General features: G+C 35.6%; 1 protein-coding gene across 4 annotated transcripts; it reads left to right on the top strand.

Annotated features, from left to right (window-relative positions):
* The first annotated feature begins 64 nt into the window (after positions 1-64).
* Positions 65-20,600, top strand: LOC106177221 (casein kinase I). 4 transcript variants are annotated; one of them, XM_087006677.1, is made up of 10 exons: positions 65-251; positions 367-444; positions 9,712-9,822; positions 11,494-11,642; positions 11,875-12,103; positions 12,612-12,782; positions 13,412-13,560; positions 13,789-13,936; positions 15,124-15,150; positions 15,469-17,121. In XM_087006677.1, exons 2-10 carry the CDS (start codon positions 369-371, stop codon positions 15,762-15,764), a joined length of 1,356 nt encoding a protein of 451 aa, XP_086862803.1. In that variant the 5' UTR covers positions 65-251; positions 367-368; the 3' UTR covers positions 15,765-17,121. The 4 variants fall into 4 exon arrangements, with proteins under 4 accessions (XP_086862803.1, XP_086862804.1, XP_086862805.1 ...); XM_087006678.1 differs by lacking the exon at positions 15,124-15,150; XM_087006679.1 differs by lacking the exons at positions 15,124-15,150; positions 15,469-17,121 and adding an exon at positions 17,456-20,600 and having other exon boundaries at positions 66-251.
* The last annotated feature ends 198 nt before the right edge of the window (positions 20,601-20,798 follow it).

Raw genomic sequence — 20,798 nt, 5'->3', positions numbered from 1 at the left:
TATTCATTGCAGCAGGTGAGATTCAGACATATCTTTTAGTCAAAGCGGAATTTAGACGTGAGCATGCGCACTTACGTCAGCAACCGCTGTGAAGGGATAAATAATGGCGATGTTTGGGCGTAGTATAGGGGATATAATCCACCTCATCTAGACAATCCAACGGAAATTTGTGTTGTTTTAAGGATATGTGCTGATGTTAGGGTGGTTCATCTTTATCTCCTGTAAATAAGGTGGACATAAGACGTCTCTAAGTAAGTAAAAAACAAGGTCTATGTCACATCTCTGTCGCTTGGGTTCACAAAGAACTTCATTGACTGTTTTGATCGTACACTGTTACAGCTGATACCTCTTTTTCTGTTCCTTCAGAGATGGAGCTGAGGGTGGGAAACAAGTATCGTTTAGGCAGGAAGATCGGGAGTGGCTCATTTGGTGACATATATTTAGGTAAGTTGCTGAACTGATAAATCTGATCGTCTCCTTGGATATGTCAATATTATATTGTGTACTCCACTGCTTCATGTAACCCCAGACGCCATATATATAGATTCATATGAATATGCAGCGGTGGGTGCCGCCTGTTAGATTTGGTAATATATCAGGAGAGGAAGGTAGAATCGTTTACTCAGCTTTGCCAGAATCAGACTGCAAACAATCTTTTATCATTCTGGAACTTTTAGAGGGTATTAATTATTATTAATTTGGGCCTTAAAAAGGATCACTTTCTGTGTATTATATAGATCTCCATATTGCAATACAAGGACTTCAGTTGTTCTCAACAGAATTAGATTATCTTCATTATGTTGAACCCATCCCTCATGCATAAACACTAAAGATGGTCTAATTTGACACTGCTCTTCACATGAGAAGAAAAGCGATATCAGTTGGCAATAATTGATACAAGTAAATGAGGAAATGAGCTGGTTGATCTTCTCTGTGTTAAGCAGTGCTTAGACAAACATATTTGCATACGTCAGAAAGAAACCTTTTGATATTTATAAACCTTTCCTAAAAAGTCAATTGCATGTTTACATTTTGCACCAGTGTGATAATGAAGACGAGAGAAAGAAGCCAAATACCATATATTATAAAACTGCAGAGGTTTCTTTTTTGCGCACAGCACTAGTGCATTATAACAAATGTCTCATACCTTTATTTAGCTGTTATACAGTTGCATCTCATCTGCATTTATTTAGTCATTTATTTTATCATAAGAATCAAATATGCTACAAAAGTTTGTCTATTTTGTTATACGTCTTTGGAAATGATGGAGAAGTCATGATGTCCTGCATATGGCTGAAACAACCAATTATTTCTTATATTACTCACATGAAAGAGTTGAACTTAGTACTATACTCCACTTAAGCTTTATTTTAAAAAATTACCCTGTGAAAATGACCAAAACATGACCCTTTCATTCCTCTCAATATTCCACAATATAGTATAATGTAGCTCCAGTGTATGTTTGTATATATATATTTATTTGGTATTCTGTTGTGTAGATTTGAATTGCAAATGCATGCGACCTCCCATCATGATATCAGTGTTTTTTCATCTGTATAAGATAAGCTTGTAGCAACCTATCATGTGCACAAGGACCTTATCTTTCTCTTTTAACAGTTTGATAAATCTAGAGAGGTTTTTTCCCAAGGGCCCTCTACAAGCCTCATGTTATATTCTGTATGGTTTGTGGTTGTTTTTGTTGTGGTTTTAATGAGCATGCACATGTGGGCCCGTGTCTTTCACATTCATGTATAAATGTAATTGTTGTATGCGGTATGGGTACAACATCAATCTGAATTTGTCATTGACTAAGAAAGTAGTAAACATCCTATGTTTCCATATAGTATATGTTTACAGAGCCTACCCCACAATTTGCTTTGTTAAAGTACACATCTTATGAGAAATGTGTTAATTACCAGTGAGCTTACTAAGCAATATGTCACTGTCAATAACATAGTAGTTACCACCAAAGTATCTTGTAGATAAAAATTCATTATGTGCTGAGTCTTTAACTGGGTTTGTTAACTGGTTTTGTCCTTGTTCATACATATGAGCTGGCATAATAAGATTGATTCATTTTGGCAGCAGAAAGTGTAAATTTTATAATTGTTTTTCGACATTGCATGTTGTTTTGGTTATGGAATGGTTTGGGCAGAAATTTTTAGCTATCTTGCTATAACAAGAAAAGTACATTACACACATCCTAATGAACAAGCAAACATTTTACTTCTACTTGCAAGTGTCTTTTAGAACACTTCTTTACCGAGTACTATATACTTGATATTGATCAACAATTGCACGAAGGGAAGTCTCTTTTCATTATTATCTTGTCTTATAAATTAATGTCAGTAGCTGTGTAACATATCCACAGAATAAAATTGTTATTAGAGTTCATATATTCCACTCAGAATATGATATATCTTTATTACTAATTGGGCAATGTGTCACCTAAATCCAAGATATATATATATATATAATTCTTGAACAATTTTGTTATATTTATGTATTATCATTACCAGCTTATTATTGTGTTTTCTTTTATTAGAGATAGATAAACATTATTCTAAAAAAAAATGATTTTGACTTATTTGAAAAGTGTCTCTTCTCATATTTGGAGATACAAAATATTTTATATTATAGAAGCATATCATTGTTTTGTGTGTATGAAGGTCATCTGTATACTGGTAAGGGGGCATGACCTGAAGAATTGTGATGTTTATCACATTCTGCAAAGCAAAAATAAGTCCACACAGTTGATCCATGATGCTGCATTGCTCTCTAAGAATAACAGACAAGAAGCTACTCAGCTTATCACAGTTTGATTTCTTTATTTGGAGAGGTGTTTTATAAAAAGAAGTTAATTCTAGATAGATCTGTTAATTGTTTCAAAACTTCATTTATTAAGAAAGAGGGATTTTTAATGTCCAAAGTAAAGGTAAGGCCAAAATCAGATAAAAAATTACTTATTGCAAAGCTGTTGATATAATATTATCATACAATGTTCATGGACATTATTTGTCCTCAGAAAAATATGGTCCCTTTTTTTGATAACTTCAATTTGGTGGTTTTGGGATGAAAGTGCTATATTTGATTTCTGCATATTTTCTACTACATGGGCTTGTATATGAAATACTTGAATGGCTGCACAAGAGTACTATAAGACAGTGTTACTGATTTTTTTTTTTTTTTTTTTTTTTAGAATCACTCCATTTAGATTTTATCAGCAATAACTTAAAATTACACCAATTTTTAATGGGCCTTTGTAAACAAGACAACTAATCATCATTTAAAAGATGTTATCAGAAATCTTTGACATCGGAGTGTTCTTCATTGTCAGAGGATATACCAATTTTTGTGATTTCATTAAAACTACGTTGAGAGATTTTCTCTGAACCAATCACACTCTACATCCTACTAAGATTTTTGAGTTCTGGTCCAAAAATGTTTCCAGACACTTGATAGATACAGATAGTGATACAGACCTTAGCACAGTGCTAGCCCCACCTGTTTATGTTGGTCACCATAGTCCCAAAGCATTTGTCAGATAAGATAGAGTAATATATAAATAAGAAATAAAAGGGGGAAAAAACTAAATGACATTCTATAATGGCACATATCAGTGTAGATGTGTATTTGGGACAGAGTGGATGAAGCACATGTTCAAGTATGCGTTTGCTTTACTCAAACCAAATTATATTAGTTACACTGGCATCGGCTTGCTAAAATTTGACATTTTTAAATTAATGTGTAGCATATAGGTGAAAACAAGTAAATTTTATGTGAATAACTACATGCTACTATGGGTACCCGGTAATAAAAAATATCTGTACTGTATCTGCCTCGGCATCCTTGTTCCCACAAGTTCTTATGGAGAGTCAAAAAGAGTAAAAATACATTACAGTCTTCTAAAAAAATAGAAGAGAAAATCTTCACTGGCCACTCTGCTCTAACAATGTGATGTACCATCTCATAAGTCCTGCTTGCGAGCCTGTCCTGAAGTGACTGTGAGTCTGCCTGAAGATAAGTAACGCGAGTGCTAGATTTCTTTGTCATGATATAAATATATATATGGTAGGAAAACTGTCTCATTGCTGAGTGCATTTTTCAGATCCAAATGAAAGACTAACCTTGTTGTAATAGGTGTAAAGTTGCCATTGTGCACTTCTTGTGATACCAGGCCTCGAGATGCTCTGCTCTATTTGTTTCACTCTTGACACTGATGAAAATGTTCAGTTTTTTATTATAACTTGCTTTTTATGTACAGACACAGATGTGTCTGTACATATTGCCATCACCTGCGTCTGTCGTCGCCGATCATGTCGCCGTCGCCGTGCACTTTCAGCGTTAACACCATAAGTGGAAGACAGTTTTACTTTTTGGCTTTATATTTACAGAGCTGACTAATATTCATAAAACGCAGGTCAAGTTCGAAAATCAGCATGATCGGGCCATTATTGTAGAATTTATGCTGTTTTTTCACTTTTTAGCATATATGCAACACTGTTAACACATTTCAAGGAAAACCGATAGGCCTGTTGTCATGAAACTCACAGGAGTAATCAGTCTTACTAAAACGCAGATCAAGTTCGAAAATCGGCATGATCGGGCCACTATTTTAGTAGTTATGCTGTTTTTTCACTTTTCGGCATATATGCAACACTGTTAACACATTTCAAGGAAAACCGATAGACCTGTTGTCATGAAACTCACAGGAGTAATCAATCTTACTAAAACGCAGGTCAAGTTCGAAAATCGGCATGATCGGGCCACTATTTTACTAGTTATGCTGTTTTTTACACTTTTCAGCATATATGCAACACTGTAAACACAATATAAGAAAAACAGATGGGCCAATTGTCATGAAAGTCACAGGAGTGGTCAATTTTACTAAAATGCAGGTTGAGTTCGTAAATCAGCATAATCGTGCCATTATTTTAGAAGGTATGCTGTTTTTTCACATTTCCTCAGATTCAATTTTTAGGCATGTTAACAGTCTCATTATTTAACTAATAAGATACGTGAAACTGTTTGTTTGACATTTCCTGCATCTTTACAATATTGTTAGTTGATTTTGTAAAAATGATGGCAAACATGTTATCGTGTATTGTGTAATAAAGTTTCAAAAATGGAAATAAACTCATATCATTGCAGTTTGTCAGATTCAATCATTCACTATGTTCAGAATCTCAGAATGGAAGAAATTGGACATTTAACACTGCTCTATTGATATTCTTAGTTGATCATATAAAAATGGCAGTAAACTGTTAATTTTGTTTTATGTTAAAAATTGTTATAAATGGGGAAAAAACATTTCAGAACAGTGCTGTCTTGTTTACATTTTGGCATTTTCAAGTTGTGACTTTGAAGTTCCATGGGCCTGAAGACCTTTGCTAGTCACATTTTCTGAATATCCATGATACTAATATTTTATTATTAAAAATTGATGGTCATTATGCTGTTAAACATTATGTAATATTGCATCAAAATTTGAAAAAAAACCTATTTTGGGCACTGCTCCCATGATTACCTTTTAAGAAAAACCATGTCACTTACTGTTCTCAAACTTACAGGAAAGAAACATGGGACTAAAATACAGCTTCAGTAGGCAATGCAATCTACCAGTTAAAGAGTTTTTTTGTGAAAATTTAATTTTTCACATATTGGCATTTTCAAGGTGTGACTTTGAAGTTCCACAGGCTTGAAGACCCAGGCTAGTCACATTTTCTGAAAATCCATGATACTATATTTTGTTATTAAAAATTGATTGTCATTATGCAGTTAACCATTATGTAATATTGCATCAGAATAGAAGAAAACACAATTTTGGGTGCTGCTGCCATGATGACCATTATGGGAAAACCATGTTACTTATGATTGCCAAACTTTCAAAAAAGAAATACAGGACTAAAATGCAGCCTGAGTTGGAAAAGCAGTCTAATTGACTTCTTTTTCTGGAAGTTTTACATTTTCAAAGTGTGAACTTGAACTCCCATGGGCCTGAAGCCTTATGCTTGTTTCACATTTTACTTACATTGGTATTACCTGTTGAGCATAATTAAAATTTGATGTTAAATTTGCAGTTTAACATAATGTACTTTTGCATCAGAATTGACAGTAGCCTATTTTGTTATTTCCTGCTTTTTGTCTGTACATTTGACAGCTTTGCTGCCTTGTTTCCCTTCATTTTTGTTGATCTTGATGATATAGCAGAGATCTTCTCTCTATATCTCTCTCTCTTTATCTCTATCTCTTCAATGATTTTATGTGTTTGCTAGATTAGGGGAAAATGTGGTATATTTGTGTTTTTATACCCATATATTATGCAGATGATTGCAAAAAATGATGGATTATAAGATGACTGCTTTGTGGCAGCCATTTTTCTTTTGGTTAAATAGGCAGAAAGGATTGAATGCATTCACTACATTGTGGACTTTAAGCCAAACCTATTGCAAAGTAGCCTTTTTATTGGTTGAGGAGGAGTTAAATCACTGTCTCATACTTGTTTGAAACATCAATTTTTGACAAGACTGTCCAGATTGTAGTAAAGAACTCAAAAACAACTTTTTGTCCAGATTTTTATTTTCTCAACACTTATGGATAAGTTATACCTTGGTGAATGTGGGAAAACAGTTGAAATGTCTAGGAAATTTTTTTCTTTCTGTATAAAGGTCTTATGCATGTTGTCTGTCTTTAAGCAACTGAATACAAGAAGACCTGTCTGCTAGAAAGTTTTTATTTGCTTCACTGTATGACAACTTATATTGGGCCTAAGTTGGCGTTTTTGCATGCACACCCCTTAACCTCTTTAACATATTGATAAAATATTTAAAAATATTTTTGTTGTCTGACAAAAATGCTGGTTGTTTCACAAATGTAAAGCTTTAAAGGTACATACGAACCGAGCATCGGTGGAGCGTGGATTCCCAGTAACACATGTAAACCTCTTCTACTAGATTCTTTTATGACTCAAATAAATTCTACATGCCAAGGGATAAACTGAATAGATCACTCGATCAGCCATAAAAGACCTATAGACTGCTCCTTTCTTTAAATTTTTGGTTGTAAATTTAACCTACTTTCGTGACCTACTTTCCTGCCCCATTGACATACAGCTTAGAATGCCAGCAGAAAAATCCGTTCAAACCTCATTTTCGGGTAAAATTAAACAATGCCTTTTGGTAATTCTCTTAGTTATACTACTTGAAACTATATGCTGGCATTTGGTTGGTTTTTGTGACAAAAAATTGACTTTGTATGCATCTTTAAGATTAAATGCTTGAAGGTGGTATTTATCAATTTATTTAGCCTTATAAGATTAGATAATGTTGACGGGACTTCATTTATTAATCTTTTTTTTTTAACCTGTAGCATATTCTAGTTGATGTGAAAGTCGTATCCTTTTTTTTTTTTTAATTTTGCTACATCACTGTCTTAATCAGTAAGACCCACTTAGACCTTACCTGTATTGAACCTAATGCTCAAGTCCTCCATTGAACCTAAAAGACACCTACACAATGCAATATTGAGTAAAGCAAAAGAATGGATTTAGAGCGCATTCTCAACGAATTAAGCCAGGCTTTACAAAGCCGGTGACCTAAAAATGGCGGACGTACATGAAAGAAAAACCGCCTAATCTTTTAATAGTCTCTCCGCCTCTCACACGCCTCCCCACACGTCGTCCCTGCGGGGTACAGTAATTAAATCTCGGCTCCGAACATTAATATTTCCGTGAATATCTCTGGTGATATTATCTCCGTAGATAGTCGATTCATTGCTGCTCTACGGGCCAAATTATTCCTTTTTCGTCTCTGTTTTCAAAGATAATAGAACAGAAGAGCTTTTTTCCTTCGATCGCCTTCAGCCGCCCAGGCCATGCTTTCTTCACCACGAGTTTAACTGATGAGCATGCGCACTTAATATTTCTCAGGTAGCTTCCGCATGGCGAACGGAGCCGAGATTTAGTTACTGTACCCCGCAGGGACGATGTGTGGGGAGGCGGAGAGACTATTAAAAGATTAGGCGGTTTTTCTTTCATGTACGTCCGCCATTTTTAGGTCACCGGCTTTGTAAAGCCTGGCTTAATTCGTTGAGAATGCGCTCTTACATAGGTGATAGGAAGTGACTCTGGAGTCCCAAGAAACCAATTAAAAATAAAACAGAACAAAAAATCTTCGATTTATTAATCGTATAAATAATATAGCTCAACACACTAATTAACACTCACATGATTTGATTAAATGACAAATTCCTAATGAAGGCGTTTGATTGTATATCTGTATATAGTTTACCAAGCAGCCATTCTGTTTTAGATAAGAAGGAGACATGAAACTATTTGAATTGAAAATTTCAGGCCTACCCAACTACCAGACTCGGCACCGAATGATCCTGAATTCACCGGTAGATCACTACCCGTTTTCAAAGTGTGTGTCAGATCGCATTACACAGTATCAGACGTGACACCGCTCTTGCCTAGTACACGATGTGATAGTGAGGATTCTCAGCGGGGTTGAAAAGCATTGCATCACCACTCAAAATTTGTTCAGGGTATGATACTGTGTAATGCGATCTGACACACACCTTGAAAACGGGTAGTGTGGTCTGATTTACCGGTGAATTCAGGATCATTCGGTGCCGCATCTGGTAGTTGGGTAGGCCTGAATTTACTACAGGCTTTTAGAATGTCTTTGGGAAGCCAGACGTGTGAACACTAGAACACAAGTTGAAGAATTAGATGTAACATCTTGTATTAGTTCATATATAATATATTGATGTTAAATCTCTAGGTTACAAGAGGACTGGGGTTAGGGCATTGGGTTTAAATTTCAGCATGATTGAGTCTGACACTTTCTATTGAAGTCTGTGGAAGAACACAAGTTGTGATTCATCTTTTATAGGAAATCTTGAATCATATTACAAACTCCAGTCAACAATGAGCCTGTTTTAAGTGAATGGTGAGAAGGCTAAAGGGGATAGTATTCTGTGAATACACAGTTTGCTGCACCAGCATGCTTAGTCATTTCAATGGAGATCAATTTCATTACATCCAGAAAACCCTGTTCATATGTGAGGCTTATGATCAGCCAACTGCCACTGGCCTTTATTACAACCTGGTTTCCATCTTGTAAGCATACCAGTTTCAGCTGCTTGTACTATATTATTGTTTGCATTGCACTTGTAAAAGCTTGGGTCTTTTTGAGGCTTTACTTAGTGTTGTGCAGATATATATTAGCTTTTGATATTTTTGGCTATAGGGTGTTGATGACATATTTATCAGGACAAAGTTTATATTGCATAGATAATACAGTCAACTCATCTGTGTGTGTTGACCTTATAAATGAATAGTCAACTTGTCTGTGTTTGTTGACTTTCCAGCTGGAAACAGCAACTGGATTACAATGTTACTGTACTTGATTAGGTAGACAAGTGACAAATTGTTTCATTTAACATTGATATTAATTTATTAGAAATCATGAAATTAAAGATTAATACAGAGCTTTGATCTTATGCTTTTAATTCTTTTTACTGCGTGTGGTTACCATCATTAGAAACAACAGTGTGAGTTATTTATGGAAAAAACATGTTTGGTAAAATGTATTTAAGTAACGGTAATATTTTGACCTGGAAAATGGCAAAAGAATAAATTACCAATATAACATGATTCACCCTAAAGACCTGGACATCTGTGATAATAGTTTTTCCTTTATTTTCTAGGCACAAACATTTCTACAGGGGAGGAGGTTGCCATCAAGTTAGAATGTGTCAAGACAAAGCACCCACAGCTTCACATAGAAAGCAAGTTTTACAAAATGATGCAGGGGGGAGGTAAGGCAGTAGTTCTACTGTGTTACTCAGTGGAAATTTGAAATTACACTTGCTAAACTCAAGTTTCGTTATTTTGTTTTGTTTGGTTTTGTCTGTGCCAATATTTTTTTTTGATATTTTATAAGAATCACTAAAGAGCATATTAAGTCTGTTTTCTAATTTTTTTACACAAATTATTGAAAGAATGGCTAAAATGACTCAAAAATGTACATTTGTAAAGACAGAATGATATATATTCAGCTGATGAAAAAGAAAAAATATTGCAGTTTGATCCTAGTGACAGCTATTTCTATATGGCTGCACAGTGAAATATAGTGGTGTTGTGGTTGTGAGAGGAAATGGCAATTATGTATGGAGCTATATGTATTGGCTGTAGATATAAATTCTGCAATATAATATTTGAATTCCATTTTGCCCTGATCAATAACACAACTTGCCATGTCCTGGATGATAAAGTCCTGCTTAAGATGTACAACCCAAAAAAGTGCATCATAGTTTTTACTTTTAACACCCCATTCTCATAGATTAGATCGACCTACATTGGATCGACCTAACTCCCTGGGGGTTCACGCTAAATAGCTGTCAGCCGGGCGGACACGAAAGTTAATTACCCCTTAAAGCTTGTAGTAGGCGGGGACGGACACTTAAGGGGGATTATCTGACAGTAATCTAGTGAGACTCCCCGCGGTGATAGATCGATCTAAAAGTTGTGAGAACAGAGCCTAAGATTTATGGCTTAATACAATTGGTCTCTTCTTCTAAAGAGAAAAGCATGCGTTGATTGAGGGTGCACTGTAGTAAGGCTAGTAACCTGACATATAAAACAAAGTATGAAGTGATAAATATTGTGTGGCAGTTGTCAAGAGATATAATATATGCAGTAGCCTTCTTTAATGTTGCTGATGCACGCTCCGCTGTACATTGATTCTAGTGTGAGTGACTCACTTTAGAGTGCATGAAAAGATGCAGTCAAATCAATTGCTATCTAGACTAAATGGGTAGTGTACAGTTATACTTGTGAAGGTGATATTGTTGACATACAGTCTGAATGCAATTGTGCTCTCCCTTGGCTTCATTGTTGAAGGGAATTCTGGTCATTGCATTCAGTAAAGATGAACTGAAATCGTATAAATGCATTGGGAATGAGGTGCAAATGTCAACTGAGGTATCATATGTTTATTATATCCTGTTCTGTATTGTTGAATTTTTTCCCTTTTTGTCTGGTATTGCGTTGGTATACAAGATGACATTTTAGAAAAAGTATGAACCAAAGTCAAATGTCTTTAGGTTGACCCATGTTTGTTATTACAAAATATTTGTGTTATCAGGTTAATTTCTTTTTCTACCGTGGAGAATAAGAGTGTAGTTCAACCAACTCTGAGGGGACACGCGCTTAATGCAATCAGATTTAAAGGTTAACATGCCTCCTCTTGGTGTTGAGTAGAATACAGAAAAGCTGGTGATTACAAGAGTATGGTGAAAACAAGGGGGTGTGTTCAAATATGTAAATCTGATTGCATTCAGCAAGAGTCCCTGGGAGTTTGTTCAAACTACCTGGTACGAGTAGTTTATTTTTAACGCACCCTAATTCTTTCTTAAATCATTTGGGCTATAAGAATCCTTACTCTATCATATATAAAAATGAATATCTGTCATTAATTTATCTTCCAGTGGGGATCCCTACCATCAAGTGGTGTGGCACAGAAGGAGATTACAATGTCATGGTGATGGAGTTACTGGGTCCTAGTCTGGAGGACCTATTCAACTTCTGTTCAAGGAAATTCAGTCTGAAAACAGTGCTCCTGCTGGCAGATCAGCTGGTAAAGAAAATTGGCTTGTATGACGAAGTATTGATCACTGCCTGCTCCCTTGAAAAGACATAGTTTATGTGAATTTTTGTTGAAAGAAGTCAAAACAGCAAGTATGATTTAGAAAGAATTAATAAAGATTTGTTTGAAGCATCCAGTGTTTTTCTTTTATTTGCTGTTTTCCCTTTTCCACAATCTCTCTTACCAGTACTTAATATAGAATTTCTCTCCCTTTTATTTTCAGATAAGCCGCATTGAATATATACATTCAAAAAATTTCATACACAGAGATGTCAAACCAGACAACTTTTTAATGGGACTGGGCAAAAAAGGAAACTTGGTCTACATTATAGACTTTGGCCTTGCCAAAAAATACCGTGATGCTAGAACGCACCAACATATTCCATATAGGGAAAATAAGAATCTCACAGGGACTGCTAGATATGCAAGTATAAACACACATTTAGGCATAGGTAAGATATGTTGTATGTACTTGTCAACTTGTGTGTTTTAAGCTGGGCAGATATAGCTGGACCTTCTTCATTGCAATGCCAATCAGAATTTCAATCAAAATGTGAAAGAATGGATTTTGACTGTGGTTTACAGCTGCCAATAAAGCTCTGACTTTATCTGCTCTAAATGGACAAATGAATAGCTTGTTTTGTATAATGGCATATGAAGCTAACTGCTTGAAATGGGATGAGTAATCTGTAATTACTTTGAAGAGCCAACATCATCATTCAAGTGAATCATTGAGAAAGACAGTTGAACTGTGTTTTATTCCCTCCAAAAACAAACGCTTCAGTTTGATTACTATATAAAACAAAAATATATGCTAGTTTTGTCTTGAGTGCATGAGCTGCACCTTGGTTGTATTGATGCTTGAAAATGTAGATAACCAATATTGTGCAGTTGATATGTTTTATTATTTTTCTATAGTTTTAATGATCATGGTATAATGGTATTGTTTATAAATTTCAGAACAAAGCAGGCGAGATGATATGGAATCATTAGGCTATGTATTTATGTATTTCCTACGTGGAAGCCTGCCTTGGCAGGGCCTAAAAGCTGCAACAAAAAGACAAAAATACGAAAGGATAAGTGAGAAGAAAATGTCTACACCAATTGAGGAGCTGTGTAAAGGATTTCCCTGTAAGTAGTTATTAAAAACTGGTGCTACAATTTTTTTAAAAGCTTTGGATGATAAATTGAAGATAAATTGAATTCCTTCACCAATTTAGCAATGAATTAATTAAGAAATGAAAATGAGTTATGTTTTCATAGATACCAGTCATCAATTACTGGTGGAGATGTTGGTTTACTGCAGCCAATTTTTCCCTCAAAACTATCAAAAGAAACCATCCACCCTCTCTCACTTGAAAAAAAAAATTAAAAAGTGAAAGAAAGAACATTTGGCTAAAAAATGGTTGTGGCAACAAAAATAAAATAATGTGTAAGAGTGAGCCTGGTGTGAAAATGGGGGTTCTTATGCAGTGAAGTATATGCCTTGTATTTTAGCTGAAATTAAATAGCAATGCTGGCTTCTTGGATTTGATGGAATATTTTTCTTTGGGCACTTTTTAAGAATTGCATCAACAGGAAAGAAATGTTTTACCAAGAATTGTTGGTTTTCATTTCAAAGAATTGATTATACATACCTCTGACATAAATGCTTTCTCGACAATTTTTCAGGTGGAAAATGTCATCTTGCATGGTATTATTAAGAATACAGTCATTTGTTCATACATTATGTTTTGATTAAACATATTTCCTCATTTTAGCGGAATTTGCTACATACCTCAACTTCTGTCGCTCTCTGAGGTTTGACGACAAACCTGATTATTCCTATCTTCGGCAACTCTTCCGAAACTTATTCCACAGACAGGGGTTCACATATGACTATGTATTTGACTGGAATATGCTGAAATTTGTGAGTGTAAAAGTGTCAATGTTTACTTTTTTAAAATGTGATTTATGTTTTCACCGTTAAGTATCACCTACAAGGTGGTTGTACCAAAAAAATATGAATTACATTCCTGTTAGCATTTAATAAAATTAAGTTTAAAAAATTGAGTTGTAATTTGTTAAGTTGAACAATAAAAGCAATTCGGAGATCATTGCATTATATTGAGCACAGCTGTATATTTCTAATTTGTAGGGTAGCAGTCGGAGCAACGAGGAATCGGAAAGAGATCGACGGGACCGCCACGTACATAGTTCAACTACGCGTGCGCTCCCCGGCACAGCACAAGGTCGTACACGCAGCACAGAACAAGCCATGCCCAGCCCTGGTGCTGATTACGCTGGTAAGCGAGGCAGACGGCCTGGCAAAGCCAAGGTCAAGCAGGCTAAACTGACTTGAACAGTAGATGTGTTCTGATGTGTGCGTACCTAGTTTCCACTTGGAATTTAGACAGTATTGTGGTCATAAGAGAAATTTTTTTAATGACAAGACTAATCATGCAATATTGAAGATTGAACAATCATTATCAGAGTGAACAGTTAAAATGTTGCAATTGATGATTACTTAGGTTGTTTTGCTGTTGATTTAATGTGAAAATCAAATAATGCATTGAGGTTGACCTCAGTTTTGTTGTAATAGTTTGATTGTTTCAAAAGAGCGATTATAATAACGATGATCTTTGCATTTATGATGTGATTATGACTGCTGCATGTTGCTGCCCTGTTCAAATATTTGATTTGTGATTTTGAAGCTTTGAGAATTTCTAGCTGTAGGTTTTATGCTTTAACTCTTCAAAAGAGACACTATGACTGATATTTAATTAACATTTAAAAAAAAAAAAAAGCTTAAAAATGATGTCTTTAAAGATTTATTTTTTCATTTTGGTTCATTAATACATTTTCCCATATGCTGGCAGAAGTTCCTGCTTAAATGTGATTTCAATGCTGATTTGCCCTCCCTTGTTTCACTGAAAGAAAAAAAAGCCAAATATGGTGAATTGCCACATATTCCCTAAAATGAAAACTGCAAGTGTAATTTGCTGAAAGTTGTCCTGCTTCAGTTTCTGTATTTAAAATGTATGGGTAGAATTAACAGGAATGTTGTTGACAAAGTGATGGCATTAATTTTTTTTCACCAGTTTTGTATGGCATGTAATATATTTACTAGAGATAGTTCATTGAAATACATTATATGCTTAGCCAAATAAACATTTCTTGTGCGTCTGATGAGCTGTAGTGAATAACCCAGCACAAGTTCTACATATATACAACTAGTAACAAGCAGCATGATGATGAGGATGATGGTGGTGATGAATGAGAAATAAACACACTGAACAGCTACTTGTTTTCTTCTTATTTGAGGTAGGTAAACTAAAGTTCCCCAACTTTCAGTTCAGTACTAATACCAGTGACATACATAGCCGTTCCTTCCCTAATAAGTTGGTATAGCATGAGGATTAGATCAAACTGCCTGCTGTGCATTATGCGTCAGTTCCAGAGTTCCAACTGACCTCTGCTTTCTTACCTACAGGTGCCCTGCCCAATGCTTGTCCCACAGGTACCTGTATACGTAATTTCTATTCCTGACTTGATCACATTTTCCAGTAATAAAACAATGACATCCTAATTGATAAAATTATAAGAAAAATTGATGATTTTTAACAGTTATTAATTTGAATTCTATCCAGTTGGAAATAATTGCCAACTGCAAGTCTTTATGACAACCCTGTCAATAATGTTTTGCATGTGGGAGAGCCTACTATTTTTCATACTGCATGTTCTTGCAAATAATCTTTTGGCAGTGGGAGAGGTATTTGATCATATATATTTTTTTCTTCGTCATCCTGAGTCTTACACATTGTCCCTTGCATTTTAGACCCATCCATTGAACGCCCATCAATGTCGGGGAGATCACGCATGTCTACAGCACGTGCCAGCATCACTGCACGTGCAAGCGTCTCGCACATCCCAGAGGTGCGTCCGCGACTTGTTTCCAGGGGCAGCTCAGGGCGAGTGGGGATAACTGGCACAGGGATTCCTGTGCCAAATTCAGACTTGATAAAAAGAAGAAGAGAGACAAACGAAGCTTCTGTTAGTCGCACACGTGCATCTCCTCGTAACTTGCCCTCGCCAAGAAATGCTCCTTCTCCACACTCTCCACATTTGCAGTGACTGTTAGGTCTGGTGTCATTTATTCAAAGGATGCAGTGTTAAGCTTGACTGCTTATTTGTGACTGGTGGAAGGGATAGGAATGTGAAGCTTGTGTCAACACTTTTTTCCTCATGATTGATTTATTTTCGAAATCTAAAAATTTATTGTTTATATACAAATTCTAATAATTGTACATACGAAAAAGTTATGTTCTTGCAACGTCAGTTGTTTAATTATCATGAAGAGTTGTAACCTTAACAGTATTTTGTGAGTAAGTGTATAATATAACACAATGGATGAAAAGAGTTGTTTTCTGTACATAACATCATTTTATGGGTTTTTACCAGGGGATAAATTTAAATGTTTTATACTGAAGAAAAAAAAACATCTTGGTACTAATTCTATAAAGTGCAATTTGGAAGTGCAATATTCACTCGTTCTCACCAACTTCTGCTTATTGTTAAAATCCGTCTCAGGTACTTCCTTGTTGTGAGCTTGTAAGTTGAAAACTGACTGACTCAAATATTGACTCAATTATTTTCTCATTTGATTTCATAAAACTGGGGGTGGGTGGGTTGGGGATAATTCAGGAAGGGAAAAGAGACATTTGCCAAAACATTTGTACATTTGTATATATGTGTTTATTTTTGTGCTTACATTTTCTGAATGCACAGTTGCGAGGGATGACTGAAGAACACTGTATTTGTACATGAAAGACATAAAGCAAGATAACATATTTGTGTATTCTCGGTGATGTGATAAATTGAGTTCCCATTGCCAAGGGCCCTTATAGACTGTTTTTGTATTACGCCCACTTGCATGAAAGCAATAACTTGAAATAGATTTTTATGAAAGATGAGGATTGTTTTCCCAGTCATAAGGAAAAGTTAAACAATGTATTTTCACTTAATGTAATGAAAGATGTGGGCATCTTATCTTTGAATTTGACATCAATATGCTTGTAACTTGATAGAACTAATTCAAGTGTTTGATAACTCATATATTAATGAAACATTTGTTACACCTACTTAATTTCAAGATATTATTTTGTAAAAGACTGTTTGTCTTTTTTTTCTTTTTTTTTTAAGATTGGTTGTCAACAATCCTCCACTTATCCCCTTTCCTGTAAATTGAATGTGGTTTTAACTTGGATGTATAAAATTTACACGAGCTATGAATATTTTGCAGATTGAAATGTGGAAAATTGTTACCTCCATTCAAGGATGATATTGTTCAATCTTATCAGTGTAAAACAATCAGGCTTGTTGCTTTTGAATCTTGATGTGATAAGCACTGGCTCCTTATTCTTAAAGATACTGAATTGAATGAAAAGGTGTATAATTCATTTGAGAAAATAAAGAATGTTTATATGGAAAATGGTGTTTATATGGAAAATGGTTGTGTTACCAAATACCAAGGGTGCTTTCATCTGTGTGGAAAAAAAAAGGAATGGTCACCTAAGTTTTTCTAATTCCATAGAGTGATGAGTCCAGATTTAAAATCCAATGTAACGTCAGTTACTCTGATATCCAGAATTGGATCCTCTCAAAAGTGTGCATTATAAACTAGTATGGCATCCAATTAAATTGAACGGGGCAGCATTGCAGCATGCATTTGTAAAAGAGCAAAGGGGATTTAGCAGTCTTTACTCTGGCCTGGCCATGGTGTTTCTCCTTATATTTATTATTGTTGTTATTATTATTATTACCAGATCGAGAGCGACGTATCAGCATGCGCATTCATCGTGGTGGTGCTCCAAACATGTCCAGCTCGGATCTCACTGGTCGTGACGGACGGATGTCTGCCTCCCACTTGAATCCTGGTGTAACGGGACTGAACTCTGCCATGAGACGAGGTAGTGCATCCAAGGAAGGGGACATCACAGGCCGGTCCTCCTCCTCAAGACACTTGAAAAAATGAACCATTGGATTGTTAACGATGCCATCTGGTGTCCTGTGGTGTGTTTTCTCCATATAACTGGGCGGACTTATGACATGGATCGGAGAGGAATGCAGGGCTTTTATGGATCCAGTTCTACATGAATTAGACAACCTTTCTCTCTTATGTGATGAACGCAGCATGGGGAGGAACTGAAAAGAGGCCCTGCTTGGGGGGGGGGGGGGGGTAAGAGGCCTTGAAAGGTAAGATACGTAACTGCTGCTGTGTATAGATGGCGCTGACAGTTTTGGGAAGGAACTTTCCTGACTTGCCTGCTAGGGGCTGCCACATGCCAGACTTCTCCTATTGCCACATGCTAAGCAGTGGTTTGCACGCATTGCTACAAGGACATTGTGCAATATAAAGCTGGTGGTGATTTTATAAACAGAATGAAATAGGGAAAATAAGTTTTATAAGAACACACTTACGTATGACGGGGAAAAACGGTGAAAGGTGAAATAGTTTCTCAAGCACTAGGAAATTGTTAAATTGTGTGGTGGTAAATATATCTTTTTTATGATGCTGAATAAAATAAGTGTGGAGAGTGAGGTCCTCGTGTCAAAAGGAAAGGTAAAAAGACTTGTTGTATATCTGCTTGTATAATTTTTTCATGTCAAAATTTATAAATATTTGTATAGAGAAAAAAAATATGTACAAATTTGCGTATTAGAAACTAAGTATAAGATACAAAAAGGAAGATAGCCCTGTGGAGCAATGTCTTGATGTTTGTAATTCTTCAGTATAGTAAAATCATAAATATTGTGCAAATGGACGACGGGGCAGTATGAAGATTCTTGGACAGGAGACCCAATTCAAACCCTAATGGGGCCAATCCAAATCTTTTTTGAGACAAAAGAGTCAATGATCTAGTGAATTCTGGTGTCTGAGATGGATTTCATTGAAAAAACAACAATCTATAAATTCTAGCTCTGGGCATTAGGACTTCTACATCACTAGGCCTCATCTGGGCCCAGTAGCATGTCTGGCTGCACCATCATAACATTAGTGGTGGAAACATTGTAATTTTTGCTCTGTTTTCGCAGACCAGTAGATGCTATGGGACACTGGTTTGTCTTAAACCACTGTCCATTATACTTGCCCTGTCTTACTGACTTTAATATAAGATAGTGGCCTTGGACCAGTATAGTCATTTCTGTCACTGCACTGATCTATGGTAATTACTCACTTTTCAATGGGGGAAAAATGTAAATTTTACAGATACTGTATTTTTGAAGTCATAATTTCTTTAAATAAGAACATTTCTGTTGAGTGGTAGGATCAAAATTAAAAAGCAGGCAACAAGTTCTTTTTTATATAGTAAAAGCAAGATAAATGCTATATATAATGATAATAATTTTTGTGATAATGAAATTATGTGTCTGAAAGTTTGATAATTTTTGCCCATTGAAAAGAATGGACCATTACGTGTCATTATTTGCAGTGGTGTCAAGAGAACTACCCGCCAAATGGGCCATTTTGTCTCCATACCTAACCAGTATCATTTGTTTCCAGGTTGTCAATGTGTAGGAGTTGAGTGTGGCTTGAAGTGGCATTAGAAGTCCTATATAATAAGAGATCTTCACTACTTAATCATTAGTTATTTGCACATACTAAGAAGTTTTTGTCTTGATGATGAGTACGATGAAGGATCTGACTTTTAGTACATCAGGTTTATTCAGTAACACCACATCGTCATTATGGTAGAGGTAAAGCTATTTGGCCTGTATGCTTTATAACATGATTTTTTTATCCATTGGAACACCTGTTGGTGTTAATTGTTGAATTATAAGCAAGGATTAATACTTAGTCTACCAGCTTCATCCTATCTGTACTTATGTGGTTTTCAACTTAATGTTAGTACTAATTTGCTCCTACAATGGATTGGTTTTATTAGGTCTACCACATTTGGCATTAGTTTCGTCTTTAAGCATTGATAGGTTTCTGATGAACCTGTTTACCAAGAATGTTAAATCCCTGGAAATCATTTGGCAGATTGTTATGGTTGCGTATATAACTATCGCTTGAAGAAACTGGTCAAGGGTTTGAAAGACATTCTGCGTGGGTGAAAGAACTATTTTCTATGCTACTATTTTATGATCAAAATATGTCAAAAGGTATGGTTCTTTTAAGGGATCTCTTTCCATATACTAGTTTATTTATATACATAAATGCATGTGGCATGTGAAATGGGTAAGGGATGAGATGCATTTGATATCAATGTAATATAGAGAATAATGACATTTGCAAAGATAGCCCCAAGGTTTCTACAGCTTGACTGGAAAGGTGTTATACTAGTGCAGATGGAAAGAATTGGTCTCATTTCCCACTGGATCACACAAGACAAAGATGCAGGGTACATGCATGTGGCCATGACAGTGGTATCTTCAAGGGGTGGGGGTGTATATTGAACAATTGTGACACTCTTTTTGTATGTAGAAGTTCTTGTAGATAATTAATCCAGCCTGGTGTGGGCAGTGTAGAAATACTGTACAGGAAGAATGTTTTATGTTGTCTGTCACTTCATCATTCAGCAGCTCTCTTCGTTAAGTCAGTCTGATGGAGACAGTTTGATGTACAGAATGCAATGAGATGTCCATAAGAAATAAACGGGCTGTCAGATACCAGTCAGGTGGCATTTGCTGTAGTCATACTTAGGCAATATATTTCCACAAACTGTTCTCAACCCTGGGTGTCAGAGCCTGTCGGGCACGTATTGTGCGTGGTAGTTACAGCGGACGGTGCCAGATAAGCTTTGAAACTCCGGGTGCCTTAGCAGAGAAATTGTTTGGAACGTCTCATATGCTTTGTGCTATGTTAAGTGCATCTAATGTATTTTCAGTTTAGTCTGATTGAAAAAAAATTATCGACGAGAATGTTGATTTTCATTTACATGATAATAAAAATGGTACTTTAAGGAAGACTTGACTTTGTTATCATTTCGGAGCCAAAAAGACATATTTGTTTTACGTATATATATATATTACGTATCAGTGTGTGTTTGAAGGCTCTCTTCTGTAAAGCCATACCTTCAAGGGAATCCCTAAAAATGTGTGATTTTTTTTACTCCACTAGGATTCTAGGTACTGAAGTATTGCAAATCTGAGGGTATATGGTTT

Source organism: Lingula anatina, chromosome 2 (genome assembly GCF_051362555.1).
Source record: "Lingula anatina isolate TDL-2025a chromosome 2, LinAna3.0, whole genome shotgun sequence".
NCBI classification, from domain to species: Eukaryota; Metazoa; Brachiopoda; class Lingulata; order Lingulida; family Lingulidae; genus Lingula; species Lingula anatina.
Note: the sequence above shows the minus strand (reverse complement) of the source record. Positions and strands in the feature narration are given on the sequence as shown.